The sequence below is a fragment of the Onychomys torridus genome, chromosome 2 (genome assembly GCF_903995425.1).
Source record: "Onychomys torridus chromosome 2, mOncTor1.1, whole genome shotgun sequence".
In the NCBI taxonomy this organism is placed as follows: domain Eukaryota; kingdom Metazoa; phylum Chordata; class Mammalia; order Rodentia; family Cricetidae; genus Onychomys; species Onychomys torridus.
The window spans coordinates 64573238-64597993 of record NC_050444.1 but is presented as its reverse complement, the minus strand read 5'-3'; the positions used below and the strand labels follow the sequence as shown (position 1 = coordinate 64597993).

At 42.9% G+C, this 24756-nt stretch overlaps 1 protein-coding gene across 2 annotated transcripts in view; it reads right to left on the bottom strand.

Moving 5' to 3' along the window:
• Positions 1–24756, bottom strand: part of Reck (reversion inducing cysteine rich protein with kazal motifs) — a 69998-nt gene that overhangs the window by 13798 nt on the left and 31444 nt on the right. For both annotated transcript variants that reach the window (XM_036179188.1, XM_036179189.1), the window contains exons 7-13: positions 18639–18672; positions 16032–16229; positions 13924–14191; positions 10340–10519; positions 6549–6761; positions 4368–4504; positions 2191–2331 (exon numbers count right to left, since the gene is read on the bottom strand). In XM_036179188.1, coding sequence (XP_036035081.1) covers positions 2191–2331; positions 4368–4504; positions 6549–6761; positions 10340–10519; positions 13924–14191; positions 16032–16229; positions 18639–18672 — 1171 coding nt within the window. The remainder of the gene's footprint in view (positions 1–2190; positions 2332–4367; positions 4505–6548; positions 6762–10339; positions 10520–13923; positions 14192–16031; positions 16230–18638; positions 18673–24756) is intronic.

Genomic DNA, 24756 nt, shown 5'->3' with positions numbered 1-24756 from the left:
CTGTGTAGCTATTGAAGATTGTAGGGGGGGATGTTACAGAGCTGGAGAGGTGGCTCAGCAGTTGAGAGTACCAGCTGCTGTCAGAGGACCCAGGTTCAATTCCCAGCACCACATGGTTCACACCATTATAACTCCAGCTGACTGGACACCCTATTCTGGCCTCTCTGGGTACTGAGCTCTCATGCTACACATATATAGATGCAGATAAAACACTTAAGCACATAAAAATAAAGATTTTTGAAAGATTATGTTATAGAACTTTGGCCAAATTAAGGAATTGCTTTTGCTCACTGACCAAAAAATATATCCTCTTAAAAAACCATTCCATGTTCTATGGGTGATTAAGGACTTGTACCCCAAAGTTAGCTACAGTTTAGTACAAAAAAATATTACGAAGCTACATAGCTTTGGCCAAGCACAGTAATACACACGTGGATTCCCAGAACTTGGAAAGCTGAGACAGGGGGATGACTTGGACTACTACACAGTGAGACCTTATAAACAAACAAACAAACAAACAACAAACAAACCAACAAACCAACAAACAACAAACAAAACCAACCAGCAAACAAACCAACCAGCAAACAAACCAACCAACAAACCAACCAACCAACCAACCAACCAACCAACAAACAACAAACAAACAACAAACCAACCAACCAACCAACCAACAAACAAACCAACAAACAACAAACAAACAAACCGGGCAGTGGTGGTGCACGCCTTTCATCTCAGCACTCGGGAGGCAGAGGCAGGCAAATCTCTGTGAGTTGAAGTCCAGCCTGGGCTACAGGTAGAGATCCAGGACAGGCATCAAAACAACACAGAGAAACCCTGTCTCAAAAAGCCACAAAAGGGGTGGGGCTTCTAAGTTTAACAAAACAATTTGGAACTGTTGCACATTACATACTATGCAATAGAGAGATGACCATTGTCACCATATTCCACTTTCTTGGTAAAGAAAATCCTGGCTAAACTACAATACAGTGTCAATGGACATAAAACACCACTCTGAGGTTTCAAACAGCCCACCACATCCTTTTAGCTAGACCCATTCCAACTTGGTAACTGGCACACTATCATGTTATTCAAGCAAACATCCTTTAGACACCACACTTAGTTCATTGTTTGCTCCTTTTTACTCTAAGATTTTTTAAATGTTGATTCAACACAGAAATAGATGAAAAAGAATGACTGCAACTATATTCAGAACAAGCAACAGAGATAAAGACTATCAAAATTCTATGAACTACATTTTTTAGGGGCTAAATATGTGACTCAGTGGTCAAACACACCCCTATAGTGTACAAGGGCCTCAAGTGGTCCACTAATATGTAATATGAAACAAAATAATTATTTGTATGCATTTCTTATGGTTTTGTTTGGGGGTTTTTATTGTTGTTTTTTGTTTTTTTGAGACAAGGTCTTACTCAGTAGCCCTGGCTGACTTGGAACTCACTATGTAGACCAGGCCAGCCTTGAACTCATAGGTCCACCTGCTTCTGCCTCCCAAGTGCTGGGAATAAAAGGGTGCACCACCACACCCAGCTATTCGAATGCATTTCAACATAACATTAGTCTTCTTATTTTTATAGGGTCTCACATTACTAAGATTGTCCTCAAATCCATTCTGTAGCTGGGGATAGCCTTGAACTCCTGGAACTTTAGCGTCTACCTCCTAAGCACTGGGATTATAGGAATGCACCCCCAAAGCTAGGCTGTTTTGTTTTTGTGGTGCTGGGGAAAGAGTCCAAGGCTTTCTACATTAGGCAAACACTCTCCTGCAGAGCGACATCCACAGCCCACATTAACCTTAGAGAGATGATTAATGTCATAGTGAGCACGACATTCCTCTGTGTGCTGCAGAGAAGCAAAGGAAACCATGGACAATTGAAAGTCTGTTTTTCAGCATGCAAGAGAAGGGACAAAAAGTTGGTTCAAGTTTCTCTTTTCTTCTGGAGTCAAGAACCCTGTAACTCATATTGGCAGCATTAGTTTATAATTGAAATGACACAATGAAAATTCTATGTGTCTTGGTTTGAATGAATACATTTCCGTGGGAAAGACTCAACATCACAGGAAAATAAAGCACAGAGAAGGCCCCTGCGGCCTGGGTCTAGTGACAACTCCAGCAAGGAGACAGCAGCAGCATGTCCCAAGTCCGTCTCGCACTCCCAGCCCCACCCCTACCTTGAACACAAGAGTATGGAAGGCAGGGATCTCCAGTCGGACACCCTTTTCGGTTCACTTCACAGAGCTCATTGGCTGGGCAAGGATTTGGGTTACAGGGATGAGTCACTTCTTCTATGATGTTACCTAAAGCACTTGGCCCTGAAAAACCCAAAACAGATCAGTGTAAGTCTCCTGGCTTCATCATGGCTGGAATAAACGGAGAGCTCACAGGCATAGAGCAAGGCCTGATTCTGACAAGCTCTAACTAAACTCTGGCTTTCCTCATCATTCGTCAGTTTGTACAACATACCCAATCATTTCTTTATTAGTGGGATACCTGTAATACACTTGGAAGATCCTGGGTACTAGATTCAGTAATGGACAAAACAGACAAGTTAGCAAGGGGTTAATATCTGGAAGAGGTAAGATAAACTCATATAAGTAATAAGCAGCTCAGAGATGAGACCTATTTGGGGTATGATGATCAAATGTTTTTGTCTGTATGACAGATACTTTTGCACTTTAAAAAAACAATAAATGGCAATCTGCTGCAGCAACAGGAACCCCAGGACACAATCTATTTACCTCCCAAAGTCCTGTCAAGGAAGGACGGCCCTTCAAGCACTTGAGATATTTAAGGATGTTTAAAGCCCTGCCATTCAAACTAGCACCCTTCAGTTTCCCTTCGGCTCAGTCACTTTCTACACGGGCCTGACTGCTCTACGCAGCCAGCAGTATGAACACACATCAGTTTGCTTCCTTGATTCGCAGCCCCACTCAGACTGAGGCTCAGTAGAGACGGGAAGCACACCTTACCCAGCCCCACCACTCTGTACAAGTTTGCTGGGAACCCAAGAGACACTCTTCCCAAGACCACAGAGGTTCCCAACTAGCATGCTCCTTTTTCAATACGGGTCTCTTTATCTTGAGAGACTCTAACAGATACTGCCAGCTAAAAATCCACCACCCTTTCTTCTCTTTTGTTAATAGACCCTTAATTTTATTCAGGGTGGTCACGGGCCTGAAGCTAAAAAGATCACCCATCCGAGATTTCCATACAATTATAGGTGTCCCCCCAAAGTTAAGGAGGAGTTGTTCCTTCTCTTTCTTCCCATTTACCAACTAGAGTAAGCTGGATAAAGCGCCAATAGCCACAGTGTGACGGTAAAGTACGTGAGGCAGATCTGAGCGGAGTGGAGAAGAGCTGGCTAACAGCCTGATTCCTGATGTTGGTGCCACCATAAACATCCTGGACCACTTGCTTCTGGGCTTTCCTGTGCTTCCATCTGTTCTGTGATTGGCAGTTGGCTAAATCCTAGCGGGGAAAAGTAAGCAAGCAGGCTTCTCTACTGGCAAGCCAGCTTCTGGCACTGCTGCCCCCTGGTGGCAGCCCAAATGCTAATTTATCCTAATTCCTAAGTGCATGGCCTCCCTACATAGGTCTCATTGCTGTCCAGGAGCTCCTCCTGGAATCCCTCAATGAGGTACCAAGATCTTGACACAAGTATCTGGCAGGGAGAAGCTGAGGTAGTGAAGCAAGTTCCACTTCCCTTTACCAACTCAAAAGAACCCTTTTCTTCTCTATTGTGTGAATAAGTCCAAGCCGGGCCCAGTTCAGGTCCTGATGACAAAGACTGACAGCTTCCTAGGGGAAATTCCATTTTCTGGTCACATCATGAGAAGTCACAGTGGTTTCTGAGAATGCTGACTTACACTTTCATCCTTAGAATTCCTGACTGCTAATAGTTCATACTTCCTCCAAAAGATAAAATACACGTCTGCTTACAAATTTTAAGACGGCAATGCCAACTTGATGTCTCCTAATTACTTAGGAGACAAAACTCTGGATGCCTGGGTAAGGTTAGACCTGCCCTGTTGGACAGCACCAAGCCATTAGCTGGAGCCCTGGGCTGAAGAAGAAGTGAGCTGAGCACCCACCCCTCTGCTTTCCAGCATCAGATGCTCCTGCCTCATACTCTGGCTGCCATGCTGCCTCTGTATCCTTCAACTGTGAGCCAAATATACCCTCTCCCCTTAAAATGCTGTTGATGGGTGTTTTTGTCACAGCAACAGGAGAAGTAACTAATGGGGATGGCATCACCAAACAACAGGCTCTCATTCAAGGCAGAGAGCCAGGGCAGAGACAGGAGAGAAGAAGCCCTTGAGCTCTTAGAACAAACTGACACACTACTTACTGAGGTAGGTATCCAGAGGTATACAGTTCTCCAGGTCATCTGCAGGGGACAGAAACTCACAAATACTTTCAGCTGTGTGGTCTTCAGGGAATTTGTTCTGGTCTCCGCATTTCTTGAGTATCTCTACACAATCTGATCTTAAAAGAAAAACGCATGCTCATTGTGGGTTCACGGCACCGCCTCCTGTTGTCTGCTCAAACTGCGTTTCTGAAGCTTCTTCTGGAGAAGTTTTCACTACCTACCAAGCTCGGCGCCACGCTGGGCTGGAGCAAGGCTGCTGAACTGCCAGCTGCACAACACATTCAAAGCCTAACTTCCTGTAATCTGAGATCAAAGGCCTCACTCAGAAGTTACAGTCCCTGTTCCAAGCACAGTGTAGCTTTCACCACCTTCAAGAGGAAACCAAGCTAGGCTGGTCTGCCTCAAAGACCACCCTACTCTTAGGGTCCTGCGTCAGCTGCTTCCTTTCCTTGCTCTCTCCTTTAATATCTTTTTAGTTACCACCACGAAGGTGCTCGGCTTTTAGCAACCAGATGGTTCACAACTTTCAATGTCTTCTTAGTCTAGGGGCTGGAAAGATGGCTCCACGGTCATGAGCTCTTGTTGCTCTTGCAGAGGACATGGGTTCAGTTCCTGGTGATTCAAAACCATCTGTAACTCCAGTTATAGGGGATCCAACGTCTTCTGAAGTATGTATCCAAGAGGTATACAGTTCTGTGAGCACCAGACGCACATGTGGTGCATATACATATATGTAGGCAAAACATTCATGCACATAAAATAAATAAACCTTTAATATTTTTTCTTTAGTCTTGAGAAAAGGTTTGGTTCCTCGGTTGAAGGTTCTCTAAGAGTACATACTTCCATCTGAAGCCGCTGGCTTGTCATCCCAGAGTTACACCTCATTCTCTCCCTTACTCAGAGGTCATGTCTGGGTCATATTGGAAAACTGATCAGAAGCCAGGCATGATAGCTCATGTCTATAATCCAGAGTTCAGGAGGCTGAGGCTGGGGAATGCCATGAGTTCAAGGCCAGCCTGGACTACAGAGTGACACAGTAAGACTCCAAAATCAAAACTAAACCAAGTAAGAAAAAAATAAAACTAATCTGGACCCTGTGAATCTGACCTGAGCAGTACCGACTCACACACGAAGGGTTCAGGGCTCAGTATGGATTCAGTCTTAGAAAAGCTGGTGAAGAACTGATGTCTGAAGAGCAGCTGAGCTTCCTGTGGAGTCGGTACTCTGGTTTCCCCAGCAGGCAGTTGTCCTCTTGACTTGTCTTAGATGTCCTAAGGAAAATGTTCCAAACTTTCCCAGGAACAACCTACTGACTACTCACTAGCTCTCTCATTCATCACGCAGTTACAAGATGTCTACTGAGTGGGATAACACTAAAAACGTAATAGGAGCTGCAAAGGAGAGAGAGCAAAGAGGAAACAGACAGCGGCACAGGAAGTCAATTCCTGAGACAAGAACACAATTAGGATACAGAAGAGCCGAGAGAGCTGAGGGGCAGAGGCACTGCCCACCAGGCCTGAAGGGTAACTTGAGCTTGAACCCTGGAAGCGACCACATTCTCACTGAGGTGTACTCATTCATGTTCTCCCTCATTCTCTCTAAATGTAAAAGTGCTTTTAAAAGTTATAACAACAGGGCCAGCAAGACGGCTTGTTGGATAAAGATGCATGCTGTGAAGGCTGATAACCTGAATTCAATCCCTGGGACCCACTAGACATTAGCTCCCCTCCCCCCAAGTTGTCCTCTGATGTTTGTATACTCTGTGACAGATGCACAAATGAGCACACACCAAATAAATAAATGTAATAAAAATGTAAAGTATAAAGCATAACTGCACTGAAGGTATTTGGAAACCGTTTCTTAAACTAGATTCCATAGTAAAGTACACATAAAGCTCTATGGGAATTTGCACTATGGATAAGTTAGTATCAACCAAAGGAATGTGGGAGACTCCATAGGAATGTCTGGTATTTGACAGGAGCCAAGAAGGGCAGGCCTCAGGCAAGAAGACAGGGGCACACTTCAAGCAGAGGAGAAAGTGGGAAAGCATTGCCCTGGGGGAGGGCACAGGCAAAGAGGAGAAGGTTCTAAAGAGAGGTTCTGCTAGATTCCAGGGAGGGCCTGAGCCCACACCACGACGCTAGGACGAGAATGACCTACTTGCAGACAACGCTCCCTCGGGATTTACTATGGCAAGGCTTAATCTGCAGGGAGCACGCAATTGCTTTCCACATTTCCGGCTGGCACTTTTTAATATCAAGAACAGGGATGCTGATGAAGGGCATCTTAATGCTTCCTTTCTCCCACAGCTTCATGTCATTCATGGCTCCCTGGTCAGACTGAGCATTACAGCTCCTGAAAAGCTCTGTTGGTCTGGAAAAAAAATTCAGAAGGAATTGAGACAAATTATTTCCTAGATAGAAGCAATAAGTAAAATCTTGGTAAATGCACACATCAGGAAACATTGATTTTCTTAGAGAGAGAGTGTAGGACCCACCATAGGCTTTGGACTTCAAGCATCTGAAGCTCCACATGCACACTGACTGCATATTTTCATTTAACACAGGTTCTTATGAAGCAGCTTAAACTTAAAGGTGCTTTGGACAGCACTAACATTCCCAGACCATCTCACTTTATTTCACAAAATAAATGAGTGTTTTTTAAAATTAAAGTATAGGGTTGGGGAAAATTAAAGTATAATAAAAAGCCAAAAATGCACAGATTATAAATCTGATGTGATTTGCCAAGTGTATAGCTCATAAAAACACTTGTAAATCTATAATGGAACATTTCCATCACACCAACCAGTGCCCGTGTGCCCTGTCAAATCACCCCATAGTCTACACTCCTCATACATAGACCATCACAAACTACTTTAGGCTGCTCTAGAATTTCATATAAGTCAACTCATACTCTACTTTGGGGGCCTGGAATAGTCATCAAAACATAATCTTTTTGAGATTTACCCCCATGTGGTTGTATATACAAGTATTTTATTCCTTTTTATTGTTAGATATTATCTATTAATAAATGTTACTTTTGTGAAATGCTTTTTTCTGCCCTTTTAAAAAGTTGAGGGCTGCACCCTAACATCTACCTCATCTATGACCTACTGGAGCATGTGAAGGGGCTGATCCTGAGGAATGATAACCACAGGATCTCCATCACTTGAGGTGACCACAGGATCTCCCAGAGGAGTTTCAGAGAGGGTCCAGTGATGATGGTGTACAGACAGGAGAGGCCTTGAACCAGACCAGTGACTCATTGCAACGAACATCTGCTAGTAAAGCAGACAGGACTAAAGGATATACTCCATGACACACAGTGGTTCCCAACACCACTAAGACAAGTGAAGAGGTGGTGGAGAGGCAGGAAAGACCGAGGAACAGAATGGATATTTTTGCTTGTTTGTTTGGTTTGGTTTGGTTTTAATTTTTTTTGAGGGGGTGAAGGGCAGATAGAGAGAGATCAGGAAATGAGTAGAATTAGGGTGCATGATGTGAAATTCCCAAAGAATCAATAAAAAAAATTATGTTAAAAAAAAGTTGGGGGCTGGAGAGATGGCTCAATGATGGAGAACTTGCTGCTCTTGCAGAGAACCCAGGTTCAGTTCCCAGCACCCACATGGTGGCTCAAAACCACCTATAACTTCAGATCCAGGAGACCTGATGCCCTCTTCTGGCTTGTTTGTGCTACTCATACAGGTAGGCCGTTCATACACATAAAAGAAATCTAAAAAAAAAAAAGTTGAAACTTTTATTATTGAGGACTTGTAAGGGTTCTTCATGCATTATAGACATGTCCTTTATCAGACATATGTAGTATAGATTTTTCTGCTAGGTTATGGTTTTTCTCTTTAGTGTCTGGTAGTACCTTTTGATGAGGAAGAAAATTAATTAATTAAATTTATATAAAACACTATTTTAAAGCCAGGCATGATGGTGCATCCCTGTAATTCCTGTACTTGGGAGGTAGAGGCAAGAGGATGAGGAGTTCAAAGCCAGACTTAGATACATAGCTAGTTTGAGGCCCACCTGGGCTACATGAGACTTTGTCTCAAACAAATAAAAATACAACAAAAATTTGCTTGAGTTTAATCCTATGCATTATAATGTATAAATTGGGATTTTTTTTTTTTTTTTTTTTGAGACAGGGTTTCTCTGTGTGGCTTTGTGCCTTTCCTGGAACTCACTTGGTAGCCCAGGCTGGCCTCGAACTTACAGAGATCTGCCTGGCTCTGCCTCCCGAGTACTGGGATTAAAGGAGTGTGCCACCACTGCTGGCTAAATTGGGAATTTAGTTCAATTATGTTTGAAGACTGTATCCAGTTATGTAATTAAAAACTCTACACAAGTTGGGTGTGGTTGGTTGGTGTACACCTCTAATCCCAACACTCAGGAGGCAGAGGCAGGTGGATCTCTGTGAGTTTGAGGCCAGCCTGTTCTACAAGGTGAGTTTCCGGGACAGCCAGCGCTACATAGTGAGACTGTCTCAAAAACAAACAGCCCCCCCAAACCAAAACAAGAGCCATGTACAATACAGAACATTTCCATCATGCTGAAGTTCCCTGGTGCCCTGTTTTTCTGGTCCTTATCCCCACACACTACTTTTGCTTATTCTTAGACTTCCTGTGTCTGGAAGCACAGAGAGCATTGGGCTTCCTTTGTTGAATGTAAGCCCATTCATATTTGAGTGTTTTAGGAGTCTGCCTTCCAGCCAGGTGTGGTGACGCACACCTTTAATCCCAGCACTCGGGAGGCAGAGGCAGGCGTATCTTTGTGAGTTCGAGGCCAGCCTGGTCTACAAAGTGAGTTCCAGGACAGGCGCCAAAGCTTCACAGAGAAATCCTGTCTCAAAAAACAAAAACAAAAACAAAAACAAAAAAGGAGTTTGCTTTCCTTCTGTATACTACTTCACTGTTTTGAACACCACAGTATGTTACCATTATTTTTCCATTCTTCTGATGAATGTTTTGGGGTCAACTCCCAGGATGGGAGATTACAAATAACGCTGGCACACAGAGACTTTCTTGGGCATATGCTTTCATTTCTTTTGGGTGAAGAAATGCTTCAGAATAGAGTTGATAGATCACTGATTTCAAACAATTACTTACCTAGCAGCAAGAGTGAGAATCCCACACTTCACAAGCTTGCCAGTCTTTTGATCTAGCCATTCTAATAGGTCTCAGGAGGCATTCACAGAAGTTTTAATTGACACTTAGCAGGACGAACCTTTTCATCTACATTCATTTTGAAAAGCACTTTTAACTGCTAACTCTATGGCATGCATTATGATGTTTTCAAATGTGTATATATTGTGGAGTTGCTAAATCAAACTAATACATATAAGCACAAATACTTTGTCTTGTTTTTGTGGTAAACACATTAAATCTATTCTCTTAGCAATTTCACATATGTGATATACTTATTAACTAGAATCATCATCCTTTTTTGTTGCTGTTTTTTGAGACAGAGCCTCACTATGAAGCGCTGTCTGTCCTAGAACTCACTCTGTAGACCATCAGCCTCTGCTCAGTGAGTCACTTGCTTAATTTAAAGGTATTTCTTTACAAAACAATTCAGATCAGAGTATCCTGTGGTATCAAGGACAGTAAGGGGAAAGGGGGCCAAGATCTGAGCCTGGAACATATCCACATAGCCCAGTGATCTGTTCTGTGGTCAACTGTTTCCACCAGTCAGAGGAAGAAGGACTGAAGGCACCGGATACTCTCTGAATTCCAGAGGCTTGAGGCATCTCTATGCTAGAAGAGACTCTGTAGTTATACTTCCTTTCTAGGGGCCATGGAGAAGGGACAGAGCATTTCAAGATGAAATAATAAAGAAACACAGCTTTCTTTACTCCAGAAGGGCACATCAGAAAGTGGTATTTACTTAAGACAAGTAAGTTCATGATAGTGTATTTCCATCTTCATATATAATATTTTTTCCTACCTGTTGTTAAAGTTTGTACAGTAAGTAAGGTTTCTACAGCCCAACTGGCAAGGTTCCCGGACGTCAGCTAGACATGTCAACATGGACACCTCCACCGGATTATATTCACAGATGCGGTCAAACTCTTGCCAACTCTGAGTATTTCCCCAGCTCATGCTATAAAGTTTTGTGCACAGTTCCCTGAAAAAAAAGAATAAATGCAGAAAATTAGAGAAAAGCCTTATGAGTATCTGATCTGTGCAAAATTCCAACTCTATTAACTCTCTTTAGGAACATAAAGAAAAAAGTACAATTAACTAGCCCCTGGAATTTGGAGCCAGAAAAGGTAATCTCCATGAAAAAGTGACCTTTTGAAAATCATCCATGGGTGGCTGGAGCAGTGGCTCATCAATTAAGAACTCTTCCAGAAGACCCATATTGATTCCTAGCACCCACATGGCAGCTCATAACTGTAGCTCTAATTCCAGGGGACCCAACACACTCCTCTGGCCTCTGAGGGCATCAGGCTGCATGTGGTTCACACACATACATGCAGGTGAAACAGCCATACAAATAAAAAAATACAATCCAATGTGTACATTAAGAACAAATCATCCACGGGACAGAACGGGACTTAGAGATGGCTTAGCGGGTAAAGGAGCTTGCCACACAAGCCTGGTGACCTGAGTTTGACCCCCAAAGCCACAGAAAGGTGGAAGGAGAGAATGAACTACAAAGTCGTCTTCTGACCTCCACACATACTCTGTGGCATGTGTGCCCACCCCACCCACCCCAGTAATAAATACATTTCAATAAATAAATAATTTTCAAAAAATTAAAAATCCAGACCCCTGCCATGACTGACAGAAAGCTAAATACATTTTACAGTCCCTTAAAGTGTTTCGTATATCCCTAGTTCCAGTACAATTATTTTCTCTCAAGTCTTACTTATCTCCCTTTTTAAAAAATATTTACTTAAAGTAAAGCACATGGTATAATCTCCCCTGGTTATGCTAACCACAAGAGCATTTTAAAGAAGCATTTTAATGGTTAGGGATGTAACTTGGAGTGCCCAGGGTACTCAAGATCCTACTTCTCTCCCTAGAACCAGGAAAAGCGGCGGTGGAGGCACAGATTAAAGTTCATTTGACCACTTATTTCCTAAGATCCTCAAAACCCTACATGCTATTGCAGTTGATCCAAGGCATTCTGATTTGCAGGATTTGATGACTGCAAAGCAATTTCATTTGTTTCTACAGATAAAGCAATACTGGCAGGTCATTTCCAAAGTGGTTTTCTACATTGGATTCATTAGTTTAATTTTTATAAAAGGAATACACATTCACTACAAAAATTGGATATCATTGAAATATACAAAACTGTAATTATTTCCCGCTGTCCCCACAGTTATTTGACTCTCATAAACATCCCTGTGAAGAGTTTTTGGGTTTTTTTTTCAATGTGTAAAAATGTTTGTCTGCGTGTGTTTGTGCACCATGTGTGTGCTTGGTATCAATGGAGGCCAGAAAAGCACATCAGATGTGCTGAAACTGGAATTATAGACAGTTGTGAGCTGCCACATGGGTCCTGGGAATTGAACCGGGTCCTCTGGAAGAGCAGTCAGTGCTCTTAACCACTGAGCCATCTCAACCAGCCCCAAAGAAGGGATCTTTCCTCTGCAGTCAGTTTGCCACTCTCCCCGTGCTCATGAGTGCTGTTTTATGTGGGGGCATGTTCAAGGCATTGCCAATGGAGCATCATTAAACAGACCTGGCTCACGAGGGAGTTTTGGGGAGGAGGAAACCAGTACTTTCTCTACCCTTTAACTTCCTATATTTGCCATTAGTATCACGAATATCTAACATTTCAGAGCTAGTTTCTAACATTTAAAACAGAAATTATACCAATTTCCCCAATTATCTCATAAGGTTTCAGAAAGATCAAGCCTGACGAAAAGAAAGCATTCAGCAAACCATAACCCCCTGTTCTGGGTTCCTAAGATGGTCCAGCAGGTGAAAGGGATTGCTGTCAAGCCTGCCAGTCCCTGGGACCCACACAACAGAAGAAGAGAACTGATTTCCCAGGTGGCCTTTGACCGCCACGTGAACCTCAGCGGACCCCTAAGTTATCGACACGTGTCACTAGGACTAATTCATCCTATATGTGAGAGCTTTGTACACGTGAGGGGAGCACTCTACCAATTGAATTACACTCCCGATCCTAAAATTCTGTAATTTAATAGACTATCTCTTAGATATCAGCTCAAAACACATTCTTCTAAATAATTACTTACATGTATGAGTATGTGTCTGCACATGTGAGTAAAGTGCATACAGAGGCCAGAAGAGGGCGCTGGATTCCCAGTAGCTAGAGTTACAAGCAGGTGTGAGACACCCAATGTGTGTGCTGAGAACAGTAGTAAGTACTCTTAACCACTGAGCCATCTCTCCAGGCCCAACATGCTGTAAGCTTACTAATATTGCATCATCTTAAATATCTATTTCCCTTTCAATGGCTAATCTTTCATACCACTAAATACAATACACTCAATGTTTAAAAAAGTACTTGTTTTATCAAAAATAAATTTAAGGGGCTGAACTCTAGTTCCATGGGATCCTATGACCTCTTCTGACCTCTGTGGGCACCAGGCACATATGTGGTACACATGCATACATTCGAGGAAAACACACACACACATATCAAATTTTAAATTACGTTTATTTGTGTGTGTGTGCGTGTGCATTCACGCATGTGTAGAGAGAGAGAACAACTTGAGAGAGTCTGGTTTTTTCCTTCTACCATACTAATCCTGAGAATAAAATTCAGATCATTTAATTAATTAATCAGGAGTGGTGGCAGGTGTGTTTACCTACTAAGTGACCTTGCTGGCCTTAAAATACTGTATTGATTAAAACAGGCTTCAGTAAATATTTGCTGAATAAAATAATACTAACAAAGGTTGGGGCTGGGGGGATGGCTCAGTGGTGAAGAGGCTTACTGTTCTAAAGGGTACCCCAGTTCAGTTCCCAGACCTGCACCGCAACTTACAATTGTCTGTAACTCCAGCTGCAGGGGATCTGGTGCCCTCTCTGGCTCTGGGGGTACCACTCATGCACCCATGTACAGATGTGCAGATAAAACATTGGCACATAAAATAAATAATGTTTTTAATTAAAAAAAGAATTAAAGATTTTATATCTTCTATTTATCTGTTGTACTGAGATTGAACCTCCGGCTTTGTACCTGCTAAGCCCTCTACCACAGTGCTAGAGTCCCCAGGTCAGATTTTATATCTCCCAAATGCTAAGCCTAGACAACACAAGAATAACACATTTGCTAAAATCACCAATTCAAATCCTGTTTTCTCTTGATTTTATTTTTAATTAATTAATTAATTTGTTTGTTTGTTTGTTTATTTTTGGTTTTTCGAGACAGGGTTTCTCTGTGTAGCTCTGGAGGCTGTCCTGGATCTCACTCTGTAGACCAGGCTGTCCTCGAACTCACAGAGATCCTCCTGGCTTTGCCTCCCGAGTGCTGGGATTAAAGGCGTGCGCCACCGCCACCCGGCATCTCTTGATTTTAATAAAGGAAAATGAGATACTAACCTACATATTGAAGTGTTTGCTTTAGAGCAACAGTGCAATTTAGCCCCATCAAGGCCAGTTGAGGGAGGAGGATGCACTGTGACCCCAGGATGAACTGACTGTGAGCTTTCGAGAAAACACTGCCAAAGAGGATCTTGAGGCAAGGGCTGGGTCTTACAACCCTCGATGAGACCATCAACAATCTCCATTTCTGTTTTCTTAGACATGAGAATTCTCTTGCAGGCGTTTTGGCAAGTGTGGTCTTCAGCTCTGTCACAGCAATATAAACCTGTATTCAGGATATAAGCCCTTTATTAGCTGGTTTTACGACAACCACTGCTCAGAAGAGAACATGGCAGCAAGTGGACAATGACAGCTATCTATGCAATGTCTCTGCAAGTATACAGGGCCTGCTCGGCTCGCTCCATCATTCTGCAGTGCAAACCTTTCCCAGAATTCACCACAGTCCTGTCACCAGCTTTCGAGAACTGTCCTTCTAAAATGAAAGTCATTTTGGCTAAGAAGGCCTCCTGAAAACTACTTCATGTTCTTGGAAAAGATACTAAAATCAAAGTGGGCTCATTTCCTGTTTGTGTTTAGTAGGGACTGTGCTATTTACATAAGACTGACGACTGATCTCCAGTGTTAAAGATGTTCCACTTATCACACCCCAAGACATCACAGACTTTTCTAAGTCTGCAGAAGCTAATTATTATATGTTGTAATCTAAATAATACGAACTCTGACAATATCTTGATTTGTTTCTGCCTTTAATCTTTTCTTTTTTGATGATAGGGATTGAACCAGGGCCTCAGACATGCTAATGGGCCATGATTTGCCTGTGAACTCTGTCCTTTTTCATCCAGCCTTTAATTTTCTACAAAGGACTAGAAACTGAAAGAATACTTTCAGTCAGGCTATAGACTTCAGAAGGGTTCTCTCACATGTCTGCATTTGAAAAAACATACTCAATTTGTAGCCTTCTTTTCTAGATTCCTGGTAGGACACACCCTGGAGGTTACTGTTTTGCCTCTTTCTGCCTTTCTTTTATTAAAAAAAAAAAATTTAAAGCTTCTATTTCCTCACCACCAACAACACTTCAGTGCAGCCTAAATGTCAGAAAACATAGATCTGCTTAAAAACAAATGAAGGCCACATCTCTGATCCTCACCACATTACCACATCACAGAATGCCAAAAGCCTTGATTCTGATTTCAATTATGGCCAAACAAGGCATATTGCTTTCAAGATTCTAAGAGTCTTACAATATTCCAGTATAAAGCAAGACACTAGCATCTGGCTTAGAAGTCAGTCTCCGTCAGTCTGTTTGTTGATCAGTCAGTTCTTTAAAATCTGACTACCTCTAGATGAGCACAATGGATTCTGGGATAAATAAAGTAGGTGTTTCGAAGATCCCACAAGGACAGGTTTGTTAGGAGGCCTCAATTTTTCAAAAATATTACTCTCTTATTTTTATAATTTTTTTATTATGCAAGTAAGAACTTCTTATTGATAAAAGTTTCAGCATTACAGAGATATACAGTGTGGAAAAGTTAAGTATAACCAAGACTATGCTTTCAGTTCTGAAACTTGCTTTGTTTTTTTGACACCCCTTGGACTTTCTGTATAAACACACTTCTCTTTGTTAGTAGAAAAGTGTTGCTATCACACAGAAATAGAATGTAAGGAATAGCCATTGGTGCATGTTTGGGACACTCCCAATTTTCTCTCATATACTACTATGCATATGTCCACCATAGTATTTGTTTGCAAATTTGTGTAAGTTTTCTCATGTTAATGACAAGATGGAATTTCCAGGTTAAAAGGTTTCATATTCTAATGGTGATGATCTGGATTCCTATCAAAATATCCATACCAAAGACCTCTCCCATCTTCAAAACAGAATTTCCTTTTCCTCATGGTCTTCACATTCCCTTCTTTCTTGGTACCTTACAGCTGTGAAAATTATCCAGCTGTACATCCAGTCTGTCAAAATCAACCACCAATGGGAGGGATCTCAGTGTTTCCCAAGCGAACTAGAGCATAGACACCTACATGAACATATTGGTTTCTGAATGAATTATTTTTATCAAAGAGCAAGATGAGAAGAATCCAGCCCTTTTACTTACTATCTGTTGGGTTTCTCATGGGGTAAGACTGGGTGTAATTGTTCACACAGTGTATCAATTGTGGGCTAATAGAGGCACAATAATTTTCCACTGCTTTGATCTGAGATGGACCAGGAGAAGAGTCTGTTCGAAAAATGGCTTGACAGAATTCTCGGCAGTTCGTGTGATGACCTGCATAACTGCAGCACACCGAGCCCACTGTGGAAAAAGAGAGAACACTGAAATGCAGGACACTTCTTGTTAATGTTAACAGCACCATGGTGGTTGACAGTCCACCTTTCTGAGTGGGAGTAGGAAAGCCATGCTGCAGAGGATAAACACTTGAATCAGCACTATTCCAGGCATCGTCATGGGGCCAGTCAAGGGCTCCCTGAGCTATGACAGTCCCAGTTCATGACTTAGACTCTCGAGATCCCCGTGAGGAGCAGTACAGCCTGGAGCAATGCAGAAGCACGTTTAAGGGTTTCTGGTTGTAATGACAATTTGGGAGCATACACTGGCATTTAATGCACGTCAGGGCTGCTAATGTCCTCCAAAGCACCTGGTGCCACAGAACCAAAGCTGCCTCCCAGAATGTCCAGAGTGCCCATGCTGAGAGCAGGGACGGCCTCTTTCCACACTACACTTGTAGGGATTTATAGACAGAGCAAAACACCACCAAACAAAACCACAGGTCCTCACATTATAAAACAGGACAGGTAAAATCTAAGAGGCAGCAAGATAAGTTAATAAAATTAACAAACGTATACTTTGAAACTGAAATCTCAAAATTTCTACAGTTTGAATATTTGCAAGAATATTCATATACTGAAGTAGTTGTCATTTCGCAGTGGATACAATCTGTCTCAAGTACAAGTCAAAGCAAGGTTATCCGAAGGTAAGTGATTGCATTTTGTATTTGGAAAATGAGTAAAAGCCAGGTATGGTAACACAGACCTGTCATCGCATAGCACTTGGAAATGGGAGGCAGAATAATCACACATCTATGGCCACCCTGGACTATATGAGACCTTGCTTCAAAACAAAACCAAAACACAACCGCAACAAAACTCACTGGCCATGAGTGGTGGTGCACACTCATAATCTGGAGCACTTGGGAGGCAGAGGCAGAAGAGTTCAAGGACAAGCTGGGCTGCGTCCCTAGGGAGACAAACAAGCACACAAAGAAAACACGATGGGATGCCATTTAACATGGCCAAGGGAAGTGAGCGGCTGGAGGTGCAGGTGTGGGAATCATAATGGAGAGGGTGGGAGACCCTCACAACATCTAAAGATGTATGTGTAGGGGTGCTAAAGGAGCTGGCGAAGGTGAGTGGTAGGAAGGTTTACAGAGAGGCAGCTGAGAATTCCTAGGTTATTAGAAATGGCTATGGAGCCAGAAACGGGGTGTCAGTGAATTCCACAGACCAATGAATGGAAGAATTCAGATAATGATGAGTCACATGCAAATTAACTAAGCAAGGGCTGAATTAACTGATAAAGGACACACCTCAGCTTCCCAGGCCACGACACTGTCCCACCCCTGCTGTGTGCTAGCTTTTGACTTGTAACTACTCTCCAGTTTGCCCATTACCCAAGAGCTCATGTTCATTGCGGGGGAACAAGTGCTTCTCAGCGTTGCTATGTGTGTGGTGCGGGAGATGGGGAGGGCCTGAGCTACGGCAAGCACGCACTCCACTGCTGTGCTGAATCTTCAGCCACACGAAGTGACAGCTGCATTTACTAGTGTAAAAGTGCAGTGGCCATGTTCTGGGAGTTACAGTGCAGGAAGGAAAATAGAGCCCAAGGCCTGTCTTCTGATTCCTCCATTAGCTTGGCTTCCTTGCCAGTGTGGGAGAACCTAAGATCACAGACTATAGGTACCTTCGGAACGAGCCCCAGTTTGAAAGGGTAGAAATGCATGGCTGCTTGTTAGTCTTTAATATACCACATTTCCAAGCTAATCCAATCAACTGCTTGTTCCTCGGTTGTCTTCCCCCACCTCTGCCGCTCTTGACATTCTCGTCACAGCGTGTGCTGCTCCTCCAGTCTCCACCGTACATACCCTTTCCCACTTCTCTCCCATCCCCTTCCACGCATATCTTATTTACCTTCGAGGCCCAGGTAAGCTATGAACTCCATGAGGTCACCTCTAACACCCTTGCAATGTGACCCCTGTTTCTTCTGAACTGCTGCATTTTATCAGTGTGCTACTTCATATTCTACACTATTTCCACGTTCTGGTCATGTGTGTTCTGGTCATGTCCCTACAGATATGTATCTGCCCCACAACAAGCAAATACTAAATAATTATCTTCAGACTGGACTGAGAAGCAGTCCTTAGCAAGGACTTCCTCATACACTGTAATCCTATGATTTGGTGTTACCTTCCTCTAGCACATCCACCTATACTGTTAACTTGCAACTGGGACACAGGAATTGCTAGAATACATGGGTGATTTGAACACCCCACAGGCAATTTCCTAGCAGAATCCTGTGTGCATGCTTCTTCATATGGCTTAGCAGGTGCAATGCCAAGGGTCTGGGCAATCAGTTCTGACTGGTAACCACATTTGTAGAGTGTCTTGCTCTCTGGACTGCTTGTACAATCATTGACAATATACTTACTTTCATTTCTGCTAATGCAACTGAAAAGAGCATTCTGTAAATTAAAGAAAAACAAACAAATTAACAAACAGAATTTCTAATTTTATTCCATTTTAGAATTCTATGGAAATCAGGATATCATACTTTTTAATTCTTTTCTAAGTGCAAGGCTAAAACACAGACACTATGAAATGACTTTCTGGTTAAAAAAGTAACCATCATGTAATGCGTGGTGGGGATCACTCCGAGCTATAAACTGACAAGCAAGCAAAGCTCAAGTGAGATGTATTAATGTGTTTAGGTGTATATGTGGAGGGGATCACAGTTATTAATTTCAATTTTTTCTTGTAGAATATGAAGTATTTTCTAGAAAATAACATAATAAAGGACATTCAGAGACATACATTATTTCCTGTAACCACTACATTTTGGAGTTGGTGTGACCTCAGACATTAACTCTAATTGTTCTCAAACATGAATGTTCAGTGGAACCACCCAAACTTCCTGGCCCACCCTAGCTAGATGATAGAAATCTACATTTGACACAAAGTTTCAAAGATAGTTTTCATTTAGTCTTCTCGTGACCAGAATTTGGGAAACTCCCTAGCTTTCTACAGAGGGGAAGCACCCCTCAGCAGAGGAAAGATACTGCACTAGAGCCCAGAAGTTGTCCAAAGCAAGCCTGATATCAGAATCGCTGTTTCTAGAAGTCTTAGACTGTTGTTCAAAAAGACCCACCCTGTATTAAGTCATGGCTTGAAAAATAAGAGAAAACGAAACAAAAACTCCTTGTCCAAACCATTTGGCCATCCAGACTTGTCAGCTATGCGTTAGTATCACTTATAACTGGAGAGAAGATTGAAATAAATGAGCATCTGTGAAACAGGAGGGAAATCAGATGTACGCTCACTGTCCAATCCAGCTAAGTGACCGAGCTTTAGCTGGGCACCGTGGTGCCTAAGTATAATCTCAGACTTGGGAGACAGAGGCAGGAGGATCTTGAGTTGGAAGCCAGCCTGAGCTACACAGTGAGTTTTGAGAACTTGTCTCAAAAGACCACAGGACAGGCCGGGTGTGGTGGTGTGCATGCCTTTAATCTCAGCACTCAGTAAGCAAAGGCAGAGGCAGATGGATCTCTTTGAGTTCTAGGCCAGCCTGGTCTACAGAATGAATTCCAGGATAGCCAGGGCTACACAGAGAAACCCTGTCTCAAAACAAACAAACAAACAAACAAAAAACCCAAAGGGGGGGAACATGAGAGAAAAATGTAAACAAGTAGAAAAAGAGCAGCGTTACCAACATTAGAAAGACAGCTTCACAGATTTCCTAGGCATGGCGGCCACCGCCTGTGACCCAGCACCAGAGGCTCGGGTGTGGGGTTTGTCACTAGTGTCAAGGCACCTTGAACTACAGAGTGAGTTTCAGGTCATTCTGGGATACAGTGTAAGGCTATGTCCAAAGGGCCAAAAGAAAACCGTCCATCTACACTGCTGGTGAAGCTGCACTGCATCCACTTTCTCTACCTAAAAATATCCTGTTGTAGGATAAGCCACAGTGGAGTTCTTCATTTCGAGAAAAAGTAAGTTAAAAAGCAAATACACGAAGCCCAGGCCTCCCTCATAGAAAGAATACTGAATTCCTCCAGTATGAGTGATTTCTGCTAGAGCTGGTAGATCACCACAAAGAATGGGAAAGGAAATGCGCTCTCAGTGATCTTCTTCAGCACTGAGCTTGTTTATGTCTCTCCACCCATGCTCCTCTGTCTTATTGTGACTTTCCATCTCAGACAACCCTCCACTGGGCTTACCAACCTCAGGAACATTTTATAAAAATCAAAATCAATATTAAAAAGTAGTCTGCAGAGAAATAGCTCTCATCAGGGGTGATTTTACATTCTAGGGAGCACTTCATGCCTGGAGTCATTTTCTGTTATCAAAAGTAGGGTGGGGTGGGCATTAATTAGCATCTAGTGAGAAGAGGCCATAAATGTTGCTAAGTATACGACAGATGTCCCTGGTCTCTAAGGGTCCAGATGGCAATGTCAATCACAACTCCTCTCAGGAACTTTGCCTTAAGGCTTATGAATTTGTTCAAGCTAGATTTTTTAAAATTTGACCCTATAAGTAAAAAAATGATCACTTCTAGGTCAGTCTTGTGATCACAGCCTAAGAGAAAGGCACTAAAGGAAAGCCTCAAGTATCAGAGATCCTCTAATTCAATGTTTTCATGTCCCTGCAGCCGCAGACCGAGAACAGAAGGGAGAAAGAGCTGCAGAATCCAGTCTTTCCCCCATGGCACACAATGGCATGCATGCCAAGTCTCGCCAGCCACCACTTGTTTATAAAGCTCACTGAAGTGCAGTCACACCCATTGGCTTATCTATCTTACATGGCTATGGCATGCCATCCGTGTGATGATGGGATGGCAAAGTTGAGCAGACAAAGACCATATGGTCTGCAAGCCTAAAGTGGGCAATCAACTGGCCCTTTGCAGAGACATTGCAAAGCTGTCTTCCTTGATGACATCTGCAGAGAACAGAGATGCTCCCCAAGCAACTATCATTTCTCTTAATGTTCAATGACAGAACTTTCATACATAGGTTTTCCTGAATATGTTCAATGAAAACTTGATATTTTACACAGAAGCACTATTAATGTTAATAAATACTACTTCTACATCTTTACTCATTCTATGGTTTAAATTATGTTCTGCCTTGGGCTGGAGAGATGGCTCAATGGTTAAGAGCACTGGTTGCTCTTCCAGAGGACCAGGGTTTAATTCCCAACACTGACACAGCAGCTCGCAACTGTCTGTAACTCCAGTTCCAGAGGATCTGGCATCTTCACATAGACACACATGCAGGCAATACACCAATGTACATAAAAAAGAAAGAAACCGTTTAAAAGTAAAATAAAAATATGTCCTATCACTTTAGTGATGTAGATGAACTCATCAGACTTCTGCTATGCCCATTTTGATTTTATAGGCTGATTATATTTGGCTTTGATACAAGATTCCTACATTTGTTTAAGTAATTCTTCATCCTTTCTTCGTCAGGCTGTCCCCAAACTCCCATTCCTCCTGCCTCCAGTTTCCAAGTGCAGGGATCACAGGGCCTGTCACCATGCCTGACTATCAGTAACTCTTTTAGCTATTGTTGATTACTAATAGGACTCAAGACATATGTAGGAGTTATAGCATCAGCTCATAATTCATTTCTTACAATCATCCATTCTGGTGTCTTTTAAATGTCTGATCGCCATCTGGCGGCAAGAGCAGGAAGTAAGGGTTTTCATTAACTAGTGTGGAGCCCTTTCTGAGACCCCACCCATCTTACCTACGAACAGATAAAAACTACAGTGGTACTGACGTGAGAGTGTACCACCACCTCAGAAACCCAAGGAACACGTCAGTGTACTAGGACTGACAGGATGACCACCTCAAAAATAACCCACCCAAGAAAGTACACTTGACTCGGGCCAAGTCTTAGCCTGCAGGCCGAGTCTTAATCTGCCGTGACCACTTTCTCCCTAGGCTGGGCTCCCCTCCAGGTCCCAGGGTGTCTCCGCCAGCTTTCTACAGCGTACTTGCTCACTGTGTTCTAAGTCTATGTGTATTTCTCTCCTCGCACACTAGACTGCAAGCTTTGGGCAGACAGTGGCTCAATCACTGCGCAAGTTCCTTACACACACTGGTGTGTCAGCGCAGTGTGCATGCGTCATCAGGCCAATGAGTATGACGTAAGTGAACGAGAGACAGAGACAACTGCAGAGCTCTGCTCCAGAAACCCAGAGTTCAGTATCAACTGAGATATACTTAGGAGACAAATCTTTTTTTTAAAATGGCTTCCAAAGGGAAGTAATACTTTCATTTTTATTTATTTTTTGTTTTGTTTGTTTGTTTGTTTTTGAGACAGGGTCTCTCTACATGGCTCTGGCTGTCTTGGAACTCAGTATGTAGGATCAGGGAGCCTCGAACTCACAGAATGTTGCCCACCATTGCCTCCTGAGTCCACAGCACACCTGGCAGTAGACAATCTTTAGGGTTTAATAGCCCGTAAGAGCCATGGAAAATGTTGAGAAAGAGAAAAGGGTAGGCAAGATTTGTTGGCTCTTAGTTGGTTACATCTGGGATGACTGTACTCAGAAACTCAGCAAGAAGTGTAAGAAAGGTGACAAGTATCTGTTTCAGAGTATGTGCATGTGTGTGTAAGTATGCACACATGGGTGTTATTTTATGGGAGTAAGGAGAGAGAAGGAGAGTGGAGAAAATCAATCATTAATTGGGTTGGTCAGGTGTGGTGGTACATGTCTTTTAGTGGATCTCTGTTAGTTTGAGGCCAGCATGGTCTACATAGCAAGTTCCAGGGCAGTCAGGGATACACAGGGAGATCTTATCTCAAAAAGAAAGTTAGCACAGAAGATTCTGGAACTGTCATTAAATAGGGGTTATTAAAGCTATGGAGCCTGGGCTAGGGAAGTGGCTCAGCAGTAGAGCATGATATCCTAGGTTCAACTCCCAGTACCACAAAACAAGTAACAACAAACTATGAAAAGATGACCACCCAGTGGAAGACCATTTAAGACATGACAGGATCACAGGCTAGTCTGACATGACCAGGCCCTTAGGGATACACTTACTCCGCTAAGGTATGAACTGGAAAGAAAATGGAAAGTAACAAGGAGACTAAGTAGGAGTGGCTCCCCTCTTGGGACAACCTAAACGACAGAGTGGAAGGACACACAAGTGCGACCCCAGCAAGTTTTACTATGGGAAGCCAGTACTGCAGGACCGAACAGGTTTCGCTCTTTTTGGAGCTCATCAGCTGCAGGTAACTGCTCAGATCTGATACTTCAATTCACCATTCCTAAAGCTCCCCCCACGGCCTGCTATTTACTACGCCCCAAGCACTGTTGGCATTTCCTCAGTGTTCACTAACACACACTTTCTGTTTAGGTCCTTAAGGCTTTATGAAAGCAAAGTACCCTCAAAAATCAGAGGGTACTTTGTGTACGTGTAGGAGCGAGCGTACACGAGCTAGGGATGGAGCCACATCCCCAGCCTGTATTATGTTGTTAAACTAGCTAAGGCTGAGTGGGTCAGGGACAGCACAGCTGCCCGAAGCTCAGGGTGTGACCTGCCACACCAGAAGCACACAGCAGATTGCTATGCCACCACAGCTTAGGGGTCCTCTGGCGGCTGTGAACATGGCTGGCCTTCCCATCACTGTTCCCTTAGACCGTCTCCACCCCCCTTCCTTTACACCTAACACTGTCAAAGTAACTCTAGAGCCCAGGCTGATTTGAGGAAAAGGAACAAAAATGTGACCGATCCAGCACATCTTCAAGCACACATTTTACTGTAACACTTGCTGAGGACACAGTACAACCCTAGCAGGCATATACAGACACACACTCAACACTGGCATCCAGGGGCAGTGCATGCTAACTGACCATAGTGGCAAGGGCTGGTGGAGGCTATATATACACACTTCCTTTCTAGGCATTAAAACATCACTGGAACATCAGGAACTTGGTGGCTGTGGCACATGAAATGGGAAAGAGACTTGACTATATGCTGTTCTGAACAGTGAACCATGTGCATATTCAAAACATATAGTTTTACACATACCTGCACCTTGTCATGCTGAGCTCTGTGCTGGCAGTGGTGTGGACAGCTGTGACTGGGGCTCACCTTTGGCTGTGTGGTATAAGAGCCTCTGTGCTACCTTTACCTCAACATTCTCACAGAACCAGTGGCCATCGGCAAAAGGACTTAGTTGTACTAGCAATTATTTAACCCCAAATTCTTGTCTTAAAATTTTAAATTGTTGTTTTATTATTTTATGAGTGTTTTGTCTGCATATATGTATATGCGCCATGTGAATGCTTGGTAACCCTAGAAAAGCAACCGAGGGTGTCAACTCTGTGGGGTTGGAATTACAGATGTTTTGAACAGCTGTATGGGTCCTTTGCAAAAACAACAAGTGCTTTTAATCACTGAGCCAATTCTCCAGCTCCTTAAACCTTTTTTAAGACTAATATTCTGAGAAATACCTCTCCCTGGCTTTTCCTCATTGTCACCTTTAAAGACCATCACAGAACTAGAGTGCAGAAAGGAAGGAAGAGACAGGAAAGCG